This window comes from Rana temporaria, chromosome 6 (assembly GCF_905171775.1).
Source record: "Rana temporaria chromosome 6, aRanTem1.1, whole genome shotgun sequence".
Taxonomy (NCBI): domain Eukaryota; kingdom Metazoa; phylum Chordata; class Amphibia; order Anura; family Ranidae; genus Rana; species Rana temporaria.
The window spans coordinates 16,314,389-16,330,597 of record NC_053494.1 but is presented as its reverse complement, the minus strand read 5'-3'; the positions used below and the strand labels follow the sequence as shown (position 1 = coordinate 16,330,597).

Below are 16,209 nucleotides of genomic sequence, written 5' to 3'. Positions count from 1 at the left end.
TTTTGTCGTTTTTTACAAGACATAAAACGACGTTTTCCCCCACACACGGTCATTTAAAGTGACGTTTTTAAAAACGTCATTTTTTTTCATCACATAAAGTGATGGTGTGTACGCGGCATTAGCGTTTAAATGCTGCTACAAAATTGCCCGTCTGACATGCAGCTTACTAATGCTTTCTTGTCCGAAGAAAATACTTTTTTTTTTTTTTTTTTTTTTTTACCCCCGAGGAATGGAGAGGGTTAAGAAGAAAGCCTTGGATTTGGCAAAAAAAGACCCCCCCTCCACTCCACTCTGCTCTGACCCTCCTAACTTCCAGATGTGCACATCAAATAAGTCCTAGAAAAAGAGAGAGAGAAAAGAGAAGAGAGAGAGAGAGAACGGGGATTCCTAAAAGGTATTTGAGGGGAGGGGAGTCTGGATGTAACTGATCCCACTCCGGAGTAGGAGGGATCAGGCTGTCCCCTCTGCCTCCCTCCACTTTCTCACTCTGCACTGGATTTTTAAATGTAAAGCAGTCAGGACTCGGATGCAGTGAGTCTCCCAGTGCTGAGGAGCCAAAAAAAAAAAAGGAACTTTTACTGTACGCTTTTGTTATCTCCCGGGAGGGGGGCTCATTCTCTTTACAGTCCCTCCGCCATCTTGCCGCCCTGCGCGCAGCCCATGTGGGGGTTTTGTCTGGTTTGGCCCCAACTCTAAATCTTGACCGCGAGAGGGGCTTTCGTGACCCCCCAAACAAGAGGGTGAAAATGACGCACTTATCCGTCAACGATCACTTGGAGGGGATCCTCTCCGATTTTGAAGGTAAGACGGACGTCCTAGGGTTCTAAGACACTAATTGGTTTTGATTGGGTAAATGTGATGTGCAAGTTGATCAGTAGGAGCCTCTGCTTGAAAACGCCGTAGGTGTCAGTTTTCGTAAACCGCTAGAGATATCCATCACTACTAATTTCAGTAATATCTAGATTTGGTTACGGTAGTTTGCCAGCTTTTGTGGAACCACGAATCGCACCCTGTCGGGGCTTGTAGTTCCTCGATGACAATTTAGGAGCTGTGGCCAGTTTTCGTATGGAGCAGATGCTGGTTGGGCTTAGGAGACACCAGAATCTGTACATGGTGGGACATTTCTGCTTTTAATAGTCATATAACTTTGGAGACTTGTCGTTCTACACCAGGTTTGGGTCTGTGGACAATTTCATGTAAATCAGACATTGATTGGGCATAGGGATTTTTTTTTTTTTTAGAGGAGACACCAGAACCCGGACATTGTGGAAAATCACTTTTTAAATGGTTGTACGACTTTCAAGGCTTGTCGTTCCACACCAGGTATGGATCTTTGGCAATTTTGTGTAGATAAGACTATGATTGGGTTTGGGGCTGATAGAAGAGACACCAGAACCTTTACATGATGGGAAACAACTATTTATAATGGGTATATAGCTTTGGAGGCTTGCAGTTCCACACCAGTTTTGGCGCTATGGGCAGTTTGGTATAGGTTGGATGGTGATAGGGCTTAGGGCTTTTGCCGAAATTGTACATGGTGGAAACGGCTATTTTTACGGGTTGGGTGACTTTGGGGCTTTTAGGTCTACCCCAGGTTTGAAGCTTTAAACAATGTAGTGTAGATCTGACAGGGCTTAGGGTTTTTCTTAAGAGGAGACCAAAAAACCTGTACATGGTGGGAAGCGACCAGTTTTTAAGGGTTGGATGACTTTGGGGCTTGTAGGGCTACACCAGGTTTGAAGCTTTGGACAAGTGCGGTTCATCTATTTTTATTGGGTATATAGCTTTGGAGGCTTGTAGTTCCACACCAGTTTTAGCGCTATGGGCAGTTTGGTATAGGTTGGATGGTGATAGGGTTTAGGGCTGTTGCCGAAATTGTACATGGTGGAAACGGCTATTTTAACGGGTTGAGTGACTTTGGGGCTTTTAGGTCTACCCCAGGTTTGAAGTTTTGGACAAGTATGTGAGGTTCATCTATTTTTATTGGGTATATAGCTTTGGAGGCTTGTAGTTCCACACCAGTTTTGGCGCTATGGGCAGTTTGGTATAGGTTGGATGGTGATAGGGCTTAGGGCTTTTGCCGAATTTGTACATGGTGGAAACGGCTATTTTTACGGGTTGGATGGTTTTGGGGCTTTTAGGTCTACCCCAGGTTTGAAGCTTTAAACAATGTGGTGTAGATCTGACAGGGCTTAGGGTTTTTCTTAAGAGGAGACCAAAAAACCTGTACATGATGGGAAGCGACCAGTTTATAAGGGTTGGATGACTTTGGGGCTAGTAGGGCTACACCAGGTTTGAAGCTTTGGACAAGTGCGGTTCATCTATTTTTATTGGGTATATAACTTTGGAGGCTTGTAGTTCCACACCAGTTTTAGCTCTATGGGCAGTTTGGTATAGGTTGGATGGTGATAGGGCTTAGGGCTGTTGCCGAAATTGTACATGGTGGAAATGGCTATTTTTACGGGTTGGATGACTTTGGGGCTTTTAGGTCTACCCCAGGTTTGAAGCTCTGGATAATGTGGTATAGATCTGACAGGTACTGACTTAGGGTTTTTCTTAAGAGGAGACCCCAAAACCTGTACATGGTGGGAAGCAACCAGTTTTTAAGGGTTGGATGACTTTGGGGCTTGTAGGTCTACCCCAGGTTTGAAGCTTTGGACAAGTATGTGAGGTTCATCTATTTTTATTGGGTATATAGCTTTGGAGGCTTGAAGTTCCACACCAGTTTTGGTTGCTATGGACAGTTTGGTATAGGTTGGATGATGATAGGGCTTAGGGCTGTTGTCGAAATTGTACATGGTGGAACCGGCTATTTTTACGGGTTGGGTGACTTTGGGGCTTTTAGGTCTACCCCAGGTTTGAAGCTTTGGACAAGTATGTGAGGTTCATCTATTTTTATTGGGTATATAGCTTTGGAGGCTTGTAGTTCCACACCAGTTTTGGTTGCTATGGGCAGTTTGGTATAGGTTGGATGGTGATAGGGCTTAGGGCTGTTGTCGAAATTGTACATGGTGGAACCGGCTATTTTTACGGGTTGGATGACTTTGGGGCTTTTAGGTCTACCCCAGGTTTGAAGCTCTGGACAATGTAGATCTGACAGGTACTGGGCTTAGGGTTTTTCTTAAGAGGAGACCCCAAAACCTGTACAGGGTGGGAAGCGACCAGTTTTTAAGGGTTGGATGACTTTGGGGCTTGTAGGTCTACCCCAGGTTTGAAGCTTTGGACAGGTATGTGAGGTTCATCTATTTTTAATAGGTATATAGCTTTTGGAGGCTTGTAGTTCCACACCAGTGTTGGTTGCTATGGGCAGTTTGGTATAGGTTGGATGGTGATAGGGCTTAGGGCTACTGTAATAGAGGGGATTATAGGATTTTACAAGCATTTTAAACTAGGTCTTATTTTCAGGGTAGGGTTTATATTGCAGCCCTCCTGGAAAATAGCGCTAGCTCTTATTTTTAGGGTAGGTCTTATTTTCTGGGAAACTCGGTATGTACAGGTTTGGGTGTTCCCTCTGTAACAACCCTAAACCCAATCCCCATCTTATCTACACCAAAATGCCCATAGCTTCAACCCTGGTGAAGAACTACAAGCCCAAAAGTCATCCAAACCCTAAAAAAAAATGTGGGGATTCCTATCAGGCAGGGAGAAAGAGGGGGAGAGAAGATAGCACATTACATGGTAAGACCTACCCTGAAAATAAGCCCTACTTTGTCTTTTGTTGCCAAAATTAAGACCCAGGCTTATTTTCAGGGAAACGCGGTAGAGGGAAACCACTGCTTAAAACTTTGTTCGACTTTGGGGTCTTATAGTTCAACAGCAGGTTTGGAACTATGAACAATTTGGTATAGACCAGACAGTGGTAAGAGTTGTTTTGGACACACCAGAACCTGTAAAAAGATAATTCTTTAGCCATTGTATAATTTTTTAAGCAATACACCCATATATTTAAGACTGACAGTTAGCCTGTGTTTCATGTTGAAAAGTGATATTCTCCGTTCTCATTCTTAATATCCCAAAATATGATCATTTTGGCATATGGCACTATGTCATCAGACCTCTCCTCATACTAGTCTGACAGTGATTTCGTAAACTTTTCCAGCTGTTCTAATCAACCATTCATCCAATTACCGTGCTTTGGTTTCTACGCTGAGCACACGCACCCAGACAAACAGTTGTCCCAAATGGTCAAGTTTCTCCATATCAAGCCATCGTTGATGCCAATGTGTGGACGGATGTTTATAAAAAGGCACCAGCAGATGGCAGGATTTGGGGGTCAGAGGTCGAGCTGGGTAGCTAATGACACGATGAATAGGATATGAGATTGAGGTCATCATCAACAGTGTGCCTATTGAGGAGACGCACGTTCTACTGCGCCAGTGGGACCAGCTGTGACCTGTAGTGCCTTAGGAATGTGAGTGAGCAGCATAGGGGCATGCTGGCCAGTAAGGACACATGGCATTTGTGCGTCTGCGTTTAGGTGGCGGTTTCCTCCCACAGCCCACAAACATAGGAATGGAAAAAAAAAAAGTTCTGTGTTGGCGTCTCTGGTGGCAGATGCAGTAGAGTGTAAGCTCCTCTGGAGAGGACGTGATCCGAATAGTCCTATGTGCTGTGGGCTGACAGAGGGCACGGATTGGCCCAACTTGCAATATAATTTTTTTATATATTATTGGTTTACGAGTAACGCGGTTAACGAGCATTTTGAAAGACAAGCAACTTAAAAAAAAAAAAAATCCTGACTCGGTTTGCGAGTGTTGTCTCGCGAAACGAGCAGAATTCAAGCTAATGGAGTGTGCAGTACCGCATTTGGCCAGAGGTGCGGGGGCGCCGGTGACACTCGGAACGGTTCGGAGCCATTTGGAAATACTCAGAATCACTTGGAAATACTCAGGCCCAGATTCACAGAGAGCAGGCGCACATTACGCCGCCGTAGAGTAACCAATGTACGCTACGCCAACGCAGCGCAAAGAGGCAAGCAATGCATTCAGCAAGCTATTGCTCCCAACGCTGCGTCAGCGTGGCGTAGGTTTCGAGGGCGCAGGGCGGCATAGGTGGAAGTGGGCGTGACCCCATGCAAATGATGGGCCGAGCGCCAGACAGATACTTATCACGAACGTGACGTGGACGCATCCCCCTGCGCCTGCTCACAACCACGTTTGAACAACTGCCTAAACTACGCCGGATCACTGCATACGGCGTGAACATAACCTACGCCCAGCCAGACACACGTCCAACGTAAAATACGCCGGCTTGTGTTCCCTGGTGCAGACCTTTGCATGTCTGCTGCTGGGTTGCACCTCCTTTATGTGGAATAACTTTACGCCGGATGTACAACTTACGCGCACCACGCGTAGCCTGCGTCGGGCGCACGCAGGTTCGTGAATCGGCGTATTTCCCTCATATGTATGTTTGAATGGCTAATCAATAGGAGCGGCACCATGCTCCCAGCCTTAATGTACGCCCACCCTACGCCGGCGTAAGCAAGATACGTCTGGCGCACGGATGCGACTTTGCACAGTTGCACTTACGTCGGCGTAACTTGTTATACGTTGGCGTAAGTGCTTTGTGAATCTGGGCCTCAGTTCCCAGGTTTTGAGGGGTTTCCGAGGTCAGCCGAGCTGTCCCCGAGCATTTCTGAGACTCTCTAGCGCCCCCCCCCATCTCTGGCCACATGCGGTATTGCATGTCATTAAAGTCAATGCGGAACAAAATATTTCCGTTTCCATTGACTTCTATGGGGAAACTCGCTTTGATATGCGAGTACTTTGGATATCGAGCATTCTCCTGGAACAGATTATGATTGTAATCCAAGGTTCCACTGTACTTATATGGCGTCATCAATTTACGCATCGCTTTACATACGTACGGTATATATACTGTACATTCACATCAGTGCCTGGCGTTGAGGAGCTTACAATCTAAGGTCCCTAACTCACATTCATACATACACATACTAGGGCCAATTTAGACAGGAGCCAATTTACCTACCTGCCATAATAACGCCTAGAAAATCAGAAAGATTTTAATTTTTATCGAATTCTCGATTCGGCTTCACGTAGCCAAACAGAAATATAAGAGGTCTTGCAGCTTCCCCTCCCCCCCCCTGCAGCTCCACATTAACAGATCCCTAATAATAGTGATCCTTCGCCAGGCAGCTTGCCAGTGGGGGGGATTAAAGATGGCATCAAATGGCAAAGATCAGATCTTCGAGGGGCTCAAAATAGACGAGGAACCTTTTTTTTTTTTAACCACTATAATGTTTTTTTTATTTTTTATAAATACATAAAATTTGTATGTAGTTATCCTTCACTTTCTGTGCCCCATCTTTCCGATTATTATATTTTAATATTTAAACTACTATTTTTTTTATTACGCTGTATTATATGTATTATTATTATTTTATTAATTTATTATTTTATTATATTTAATTTTGATTTCATTTTATTGCTACATTTTGTTTGAAGACCTGGAGTTAATTTAATATTAATTCTATTGCTATCTTCATTATAATTTTTATTAGAAGTAGTAGTATTGTTATTAATATCTATAAATAATATTAATAATACATTATTTACTCATCATAAATATTATTATTCTTTATTTTTTATTTTATTGCATCATTTTGTTTCAAGACCTGAGATTACTAGGATTTTTTCATTTCCTTTTGCACTGTGTGCTAATGGGTAAGTCAGCCCATTAAAAGCAATTGGCTTCCAACACATGAAGCCATCCCAAAAAACTGGACGTGTTGGGAAAAATTTTAGCGCAACAAATTGCTGTGCGTCTTATATGACGAAACCTGTTGGACGGAGCTTACGCATGCGAAGTTGCCACGCTTCTTTAGGTTTAAAATTTTTGCTGTACAACTGGACGTGGAATTTTTTTAGCGCAAAACATTATGGTGCGTTACTGTGCGTTGCGGCACATTGCAACATGTGTGCATTGTCTTAGTGTGATGGGGGGGCTATTCAAAATGAATGCAATTGAAACACAGCAACTCACAACTGCTCCTGCAACACATAGATGTCACTTGGCTCCTATATTATAGCGGGTTCACGCTCCAACAGGACGTTATTGTGTGCAGGTTAAATGATTGTCAATGCCATGCATGTGATGTGCGTTGTCGAGCGTTCCAATGCTGAACAGCACCATGACACGTCAAAGCAAGTAATGTGCATTGATGAGCGTTGCAATAACATACCAGTTAATACGTATGCTGCTACAATATCATTCAGATGACATGTCCCCAGATGACGTCTTATATGACGAAACGCATTGGAAGAAGCCTACGCACGCGAAGTTGCCACTATTCTTTAGATTTGACATTTTTGCTGTACAACTGGGCATGTTGGAATTTTTTTAGCGCAACACATTATGGTGCATTACTGTGCATTGGAGGGGGGGGGCGGGCCCCTGCCGCGAGTTGCTAAAGGGGGGGTCAGACGAGAAAAAAAAAACGGGGGGCAACCGGGCCCCTTACAGGTGTAATGCCTGTACCCCCCTGATGGCGGCCCTGCAGGGTGTACAACCACTTTAAATGTGTTCCTAGGGAGTGCTTGCTAAATGTGAGGGGATGCTTTCACTGTAGGAAGGCGGAGATCTGTGTTCCTGCTTAGCAGAAACACAGGATCACTGCCTTCCCTTCTCACAGAACGTCAATCTGCCTTGTTTACATTGGCAGAACTCCGTACTACTTCTCTCTGGAAACGGTTGGCGGGTCCCGGCAGACATAGGGTCCGCCAGACCCGCTGATTGGCTCCCGCTGGGCTTCCGTGCGCACCCCAGACTTGGAAGTGCAAAATCATTTAGAAGTTTATATCTGGATTTGCCAAAGGAATTTGGTGCACACAAATGGGATTTGTATCCTTTATGGCCATTGAGGAATGTATTTCAATAAAAGTTTTTATGTCCGGAGTTCTGCTTAAAATATATGCCACACTGAAAGCGTTACTGTATACCCAACAGTGTTCCTAAAACCTTACATAACACAACTTGTGTACTTAGCCGCCGTTTTACGAAGAAAGAAACATTTTGTAGGATCAAAGCGAATAAAACGCCGTCCGCCTTTAGTTAATTTTCTTTATTGTTTTACCACAACATTTATTATCTGATAATCGGGTAATCTTGATTTTTTAATGACCGTGCGTAGGTGGCCGTTTCCTGCCCATGTGACCCTGTGTATGTTTTCTTATGAGAACGTTTTTTATTTTGTCTCTTTCATCCCGTTCAAATGAGATATTTTGTGGATAGATTACAGAGGGAGATTATTATCACATCTGGAACAAAGTTTGTGTAAGGCGGAACGAGGATGTTTCTCAGAGTCGGATACATTGTTATTTTTTTTAAGTTTTTTTATGGGGTATAGAATTCCATAAGATACACAAAAGTTGATGATTTCCCGGTTATTGCCATGAGGGCATGTTCATTTCAATGCCGTCTAGAACGTTCTCAACCACTGGGCCGTGGCTCATTGCCAGGCGGTGGCCTCCCCTCCCCTGGTGCTTCAGTAAGCTGAAGAACCCTTAAACGCCCTACATTGCCTCCCAGCTCCCTTAGTGCCCCTTAACCACCTATAGGGGCCCAAAGTGCCCACCGGCCTCCTGGAGAGCCCTTAGTCTCCACAGTGCCCCCTCCAACTTCCTACATTGCCTCCCAGCTCGTTGGACAGCACTGCCTCCCACACTGCCCAACTCCCCACACTGTCTCCCAGAGTGCCCCCTGGGAGCCCTCAGTCTCCACAGTGCCCATTCTAAATTCCCACAGTGTCTCCCAGCTCCTATAGTGTCCCCTAACCTTCCATATGGGCCCCCACACCCAATGAGAGCCCTCAGCTTCTATAGTGCTCCCCCAACATCCAACAGTGTCTCTCAGCTAATAAAGTATCCCTCAACCTACTATAGTGGCCCACAGTGCCCCCAAGCCCCCTGAGATCCCTCAGTCTCCACAGTGCCCAATTCAACTTCCCATAGTGCCTCCCAGCACCTATAGTATCCCCCTACTTCCCATAGTGGCCTACAGTGCCCTCAAGCACCATGAGAGCCCTCAGCTTCCATAGTCCCTCCCACAGAGCCACCCAGCTCAGCATAGCGCCCCCCCAACCTATCGTAGTGGCCCACAGTGTCCGCAGGCCCCATGCAAGTCCCCCCAATCTTCTGCAGAGCCTCCAGCCCTCAGTAGTGCCCTCAACATCCAACAGTTCCCCCCAACCTCCTACAGTGTCGTTCTTCATCCACCCTCCTCCAAAAACCTCATCCCCTACCTCATCCCCTACAGGGCCACCAAGTCTACTGCAGAGTCCTCTAACCCCCTTTAGAGCCCCCCTATAGTGCCCCTAGTCTGCTGGAGAGCATCCAAGCCCACCATAGTGCCCCCAACTTCCAACAGTGTCCCTCTGTGCCCCCACAACCTCCTACAGTGCTCCCCAGCCTAGCACAGCGACTGAGTTATCTTGTCGTACGTGACCTTTTGGTTGTCATGTGACTAGGTATACCTTTAGGGGAAATTAAAGATCTAAGGCCTTATTCACAGCAGCTGGCCGATGTTGCTCAACACAGTCCCAATATAAGGTTGAGTCAATGTGAAATCTTGCAGTATATGGCCTGCTTTAATCCCTTTTGGTTGTCATGTGACTAGAGATACCTTTAGGGGAAATTAAGGAACTAAGGGCTTGTTGCACCAGCTGGCCAATGCTCCTCAAGGCAGTCCCAGCGTAAGGTCAAGTCAACTTGAAATGTTAAATTGTAAGGCCAGCTTTAAACCTTTTGGTTGTCATGTGACTAGGAAGACTTTTAGAGGAAATTAAAAATTGAAGGGCTTGTTTATACCAGCTGGTCAGTTTTGCTTAACACTGCTTTGAGCAAAACTGGCCAGCTGGTATAAACAAGCCCTTCGATTTTTAATTTCCTCTAAAAGTATCCCTAGTCACATGAAAACCAAAAGTGTTTAGAGCTGGAGTTACAATTTAAGATTTCAAGTTGACTTGACCTTACGCTGGGACTGCCTTGAGCAGCATTGGCTAGCTGGTGCAACAAGCCCTGAGGGCTCTCATGGGGCCTCTGAGGGCTCTCATGGGGCCTCTGTGGGCCACTATGGGAGGTTAGGGGACACTATAGAAGCTGGGAAGCACAGTGGGAAGTTGTAGGGGGCACTGTGGAGACTGAGGGCTCTACAGGGGGCCTGTGGGCCCCTATGGGAGGTTAAGGGCCACTAAGGGAGCTGAGAGGCAATGAAGGGGGTTTAAGGGTTTTACAACTTGCTGGAGCACCAGGAGAGAGGAGGCCACAGCTTGGCAATGGGCCACGACCCAGTAGTTGAGAACTTTCTAGACGGCATTGGTCAAGCATAAGGTCAAGTCAACTTGCCCGATGCCCTATCGCTTGGGTTTGCACCAATGTGTTGCATTAGCGTGTGTTGGAATAATTAGGACATGATGAATGAGCCCCAAAGTATGTCATAATTTGCAGCTGCACAATCGTAGTCTCGCTCGTTGAGCTTCATCTTTGTCCTTCATTGTGTTCCTCTACAAACACTGATTGTGTACAGAAATCAGAGGATTTAGGTTGCATTGGCTGTCTTCTTTTGTCCGCCCGTCGCTGTTTGTCTAAAGTATGGCTCACACTTTCCCTTCCCCCTCCACACATTGGCTGTTGATAAGCACAGGCACTGAGGTTTTCTGGTGGTAAAAGACAACAGGGACCAAACATTCCCCACTTCAAAAATGCCATTTGTAAATACCGACATGAAAGGGGGCCAAAGTGTTGCCAGTGGCTAAGCACTGAGTGGTGATACAATGGTTTCCTGGCCTGGTGTCCACACCTAGATAATGCAGTGTGTGTGTGTTCTGGGGAATGTCAGGAAGTCACAGGAACAATTGTCACTTCTCCTGTTAGTGTCATCTGGATGTATAGAAACATAACTGCGGGCTTCAGCTAAAGGAACGTTGGCCATGCAAGATTGATGTAACCCTCTGATGTCATCTTTGACAGTGGTCATCAGGACAAGAAATTAAGGGAAGCTTCTTAGTGGGTATCCAGAAACTTAACAGGGGTTCTAGAACTCTTCCTGCTCTTGGATGGAACCATACAATAAGCCAGGGGTCTCCAAACTTTCAAAACTAAAGGCCAGTTTACTGTCCTTCAGACTTAATGGGGGCCGGACTGTGGCTATTAGGAGTAGAAAAGGTGCTGACATCAGTGAGAATAAACAACGCCCAATCTTTTTTGTCATTAGGAGGAATTGTGCCCCACCCTTGATATCATTGGGAGGAATTGTGCCCCACCCTTGATATCATTGGGAGACATTGTGCCGCCTCATTGGCGTCATTAAGCCCCATTGTTTGTGTCATTAGGAGGAATTGTGCCCCACCCTTGATATCATTAGGAGGAATTGTGCCCCACCCTTGATGTCATTGGGAGGAATTGTGCCCCCTCATTGGCGTCATTAAGCCCCATTGTTTGTGTCATTAGGAGGAACTGTGCCCCACCCTTGATATCATTAGGAGGAATTGTGCCCCACCCTTGATGTCATTGGGACGAACTGTGCCCCACCCTTGATATCATTGGAAGGAACTGTGCCCCACCCGTGATATCATTGGGAGGAATTGTGCCCCACCCTTGATATCATTGGCAGGATTTTTTACCCCATCATTGAGCCCCAATGTTTGTGCCATTAGGTGGAATTGTGCCCCACCCTTGATATCATTGGGAGGAATTGTGCCCCACCCTTGATATCATTAGGAGGAATTGTGCCCCACCCTTGATATCATTAGGAGGAATTGTGCCCCACCCTTGATGTCATTGGGACAAACTGTGCCTCACCCTTGATATCATTGGAAGGAACTGTGCCCCACCCGTGATATCATTGGGAGGAATTGTGCCCCACCCTTGATATCATTGGGAGGAATTGTGGCCCACCCTTGAGATCATTGGCAGGATTTTTTACCCCATCATTGAGCCCCAATGTTTGTGCCATTAGGTGGAACTGTGCCCCACCCTTGATATCATTGGGAGGAACAGTGCCCCATCCTTGATATCATTGGGAGGAATTGTGCCCCACCCTTGATATCATTGGCAGGTTTTTTTACCCCATCATTGAGCCCCAATGTTTGTGCCATTAGGTGGAATTGTGCCCCACCCTTGATATAATTTTGCCCCATGATTGGTGTCATTGAGCCCCATTGCTGGTGTCATTGGAAGAAATTGTGTTGGTGCCATTTGGAGGAATTGTCCCCCTTCATTTGGTGTCAGTGGGGGCGGGGGGGGGGGGGGGGATTTTTGTTTATTGTTGGTATGAGTGTTAGAAAATGGTGCCCCAAGGGCCAGATCAAAGCAAGCAAAGGGCCACATCTGGCCCCCGGGCCACAGTTTGGAGACCACTGCTATAAGCAAACCCATCCCAGGATTGAACTAATTGAACGTGATGCTTAAGGAGGAGAGAGAGACGTTCAGAAGACGAGAAACCTACCTAATAGAATGGCTGGTGTTGGAAGGTGCAATATTGGAACTTGCCCAGAGGAGGACTCTGAGTGGGTATAGTTATATAAGTACATCCACTTTCCCATTTATAAGAGAGAAATCAGTGCCAGGGTGATAAAGCTGGCCATACGCCTATAAAGTTTATCTTGAATATTCATGCAGATGTAGCACCCTCTACCATAGGTAGATGTTAGAGGTGAGGATTTTTGTGTAGCTGCCAGGCAGGTAAATTTAGGCAGACCTATCCTGCACGCTAGACCTGTTTGTTCTGGAGGCAGGGAGTGGTTAGTGTAGCAGTGGGGGTGACAACCTGTCCTTCAGTTCCTGGGAGCCTCCCTTGCTTCCAGGGAGAATGTTCTGGAAGAGGGGCAGGGCTGGGAATTGGAGTGACAGAGATCTCATGTGAGGAGCCCTGACCAATCCCCAATTGGAATTGGCAGGGGGCAGGTCTCCATCATAAGCTCAGGTCCAGCCCACCGGAGGGAGTTGTTGGCTGGGAAAAGTGAAGAATGGAGTGTTAGATCGCAGCAGGAGGCCCATCCCCATCTGGGGGGGGGGGTGCGTGCCTCAGTGAAGGAGCCCGGGAGCTGGGAGGGAGCCTCGTACATGGTCATAGAGGAGGTGTCCTGGAACAGAGGGACTGGAGAAGCGGTCGGTCCGTATGTCCGGTTAAGTTCTTCACCGTGGACCCAGGGCAGGAGAAGGTCGGTGAGTGAGGCACAGTGGATATCTGGAGGAGGCATGCCAGGGGAGCTGGGTGCAAGGCCAGAGGAGAGACTGTGGGGTTTTGTGTCTAATCGATGTGGCCTGGCACAGGATTTGCAAGCCAGGCTAGCTGGGATCAGTAGTCCACCAACTTTCTAAAGCTGCTAAACGCTAGGCCGCCAAGAAGGGGTACTGCAGGCCCCTGGCCTACTAACAATTCAGCAAGTTCGGTAAACGCCTGGGACCATTCAGAGTGATCCCTGGTGTAGTGTGAAGATGACGGGCCGGAGAAACTAGTATGGCACAGTGAAGTTTTAGGCACATGCAGAGGCGGACTGACCATTGAGGCACTCGGGCACTGCCCGAGGGCCCCATGCCACTAGGGAACCCCATCAGGGTTGCCAGGCTCAGTAAAACCAGGGACAGTATGTAAAAATCGGTATTTTTTTACATCTGTCCCTGATATGTCCGAAACCGACATGCTTTTGATGTGAAAATCCCGAGATTTTAGCTGCCCCGCCTCTGCACTGCCTCCTGGCGTGGTGGCCATCTGTAAGCCCCGGGGGCCCCATAATCTTCTATTGCCCGGGGGCCCCCATGAGTTGTCAGTCCGCCCCTGGGCACATGTCACATAATTTTGTTTAAAGGGGAGGTTCAACCAGCTCCCCTCTTCAGCGGAGATCACATGACCTAATGCCTAAGTCACACACAGGGGCCAGCACTAATGGAAGCCTATGGCAGCATTTTCTCCAGGAAAGTGTCATCCTCCAGTCATTGACGATAACGCTGGCTGCATTGTACAACGCAGTTATCCATCTCGTTACTTGTACAGATCAAGTATTGTTTGGACAATATATTTATATACATAAAATATGCCATAATCCAGTACACCAGGCATGTTTGTCCTACATAGAAATAAAAAAACGCTTTTACATTCTAGAAAGGATTGACTCATAAGGGAGAATCCAATGCGTCTCTCAGCGCTGTGAGCGCACCATCCGTCATGAAGTGATCGCGCTCATTAATCTCTCTTATGGGAAATCTCAGCAGCTGCTACAGAGAAACATCAGAACTTTCCTTTATAGTCGTGTTTGATAATAAGCAACACAAACGGCTACAGGGTGGGCTGTGATGTAAAGTATACGGGGGGAAAAAAAAAGACAGTCACTTCCAGCACTAAGGGGTTTTCTAAAGTGAAGGGCAACAGGGACATCGGTATCTCAAGACTGGGTGGATGCTGCCTTCCTCAGATGGGGTGATCCGATAGAAACGACAAAAAATTGGAAGGCACGCACATCTAGTGCATTACCAATGACATTTAACAATAAAATACAATTCATTAAAGGTGGGTACTCACAAACAGCAACTATAATAAGCCCCAAAAAAAAAAAAAACGCAGTGTAGAGACATGTGCTATATACCATCACGCGGTATAAGCTGACGTGGTTCCGGGGCTGTGGCTTTATTGCTGTTTATTCTTTTGTTCATTTAAAAGAGAAGTATGGCCCGGATTCACAAAGCACTTGCGCCGACGTATCTCAACATAGGCCGCGTAAGTGCAAATATGCACCGTCGTATCTGTGCGCCGGGCCCAAAAAACAAAGATACGCCTAAAAACAGGCTTCATTCCACCGGCGTAACTTGCCTACGCCGGCGTAGAGTGGGCGCATATTTACGCTGGACGCATTTGGCACATCCCCCCCCCCTCCCGCCGCCATCCGGTGCTTCTTCGGGCTCTCCCGTGCCATCTGGCGCAAGCAGGAAGCATAGAGATGACTGGTGACCAGATGGAGGACCCGGGCGCGATGTGATGACGTCACGCACGGGTACCCGTAAGTAAACAAAGCCGCGATTGCGGCTCGTGAGCAACACTGATCATGAGATCGGTGAATTTTTTTTCACCGATCTCATGCTTTCCAGCCTGGAGGAGAGATGTGGGGTCTTATTGACCCCTCATCTCTCCATAAAGAGGACCTGTCACACACAATTCCTATTACAAGGGATGTTTACATTCCTTGTAATAGGAATAAAAGTGATAAAAAAAAAAAAAAAAGTGTTAAAACATAAGTAAAAAAAAAAAAACAATAAAAAAAAAAATTAAAACGCCCCTGTCCCCGGTAGCTCGCGCGCAGAAGCGAACACACACGTAAGTCCCGCCGACATATGTAAACGCCATTTAAACCACATATGTGAGGTATCGCCGCGTGCGTTAGCGTGCCAGCAACAATTCTAGCACTAGATCCCCTCTGTAAATCAAAACTAGTAACCTGTAAACATTTTCAAAGCGTTGCCTATGGAGATTTTTAAGTACCGAAGTTTGGCGCCATTCCATGAGTGTGCGCAATTTTAAAGCGTGACATGTTAGGTATTTATTTACTCGGTGTAACATCATCTTTCATATTTTACAAAAAAATTGGGCTAACTTTACTGTTTTGTTATTTTTTTAAATTCATGAAACAATTTTTTTTAAAAAAAAAAGGCTTTTGAAAAATTATTGCGCAAATACTGTGCAAGATAAAACGTTGCAATGACCGTCGTTTTATTCCCTAGGGTGTCTGCTAAAAAAAACATATATAATGTTTGGGGGTTCTGCGTAATTTTCTACCAAAAGAATTAGGGTTGTCCCGATACCACTTTTTTAGGACTGAGTACGAGTACCGATACTTTTTTTCAAGTACTCGCCGATACCGAATACCGATATTTTTTTTAAATGTGTCCCCAAATGCAGCCATGTCCCCCCACAAATGCAGCCATGTCCCCCCACAGATGCAGCCATGTCTCCCTCCATATCCAGCCATGTCTCCCCCCATATCCAGCCATGTCCCCCCATATGCAGCAATGCCCCCCCATATCCAGCCATGTCCCCCCATATCCAGCCATGTCCCCCCCCATGCAGCCATGTCCCCCCATATGCAGCTATGTCTCCCCCCATATCCCCCATATGCAGCCATGTCTCCCCCCATATCCCCCCCCATGCAGCCATGTCCCCCCATATGCAGCCATGTCTCCCCCCCATATCCAGCCATGTCCC

At 46.5% G+C, this 16,209-nt stretch overlaps 1 protein-coding gene across 1 annotated transcript in view; it reads left to right on the top strand.

Annotated features, from left to right (window-relative positions):
* Window positions 1-485: 485 nt before the first annotated feature.
* The window catches only part of LOC120943180 (septin-9-like), a 199,292-nt gene continuing 183,568 nt past the window's right edge, over window positions 486-16,209 (top strand). The window contains exon 1 of the mRNA XM_040356325.1: window positions 486-801. Within this exon, the coding sequence (XP_040212259.1) occupies window positions 747-801 (55 nt within the window). The 5' untranslated portion in view covers window positions 486-746. The remainder of the gene's footprint in view (window positions 802-16,209) is intronic.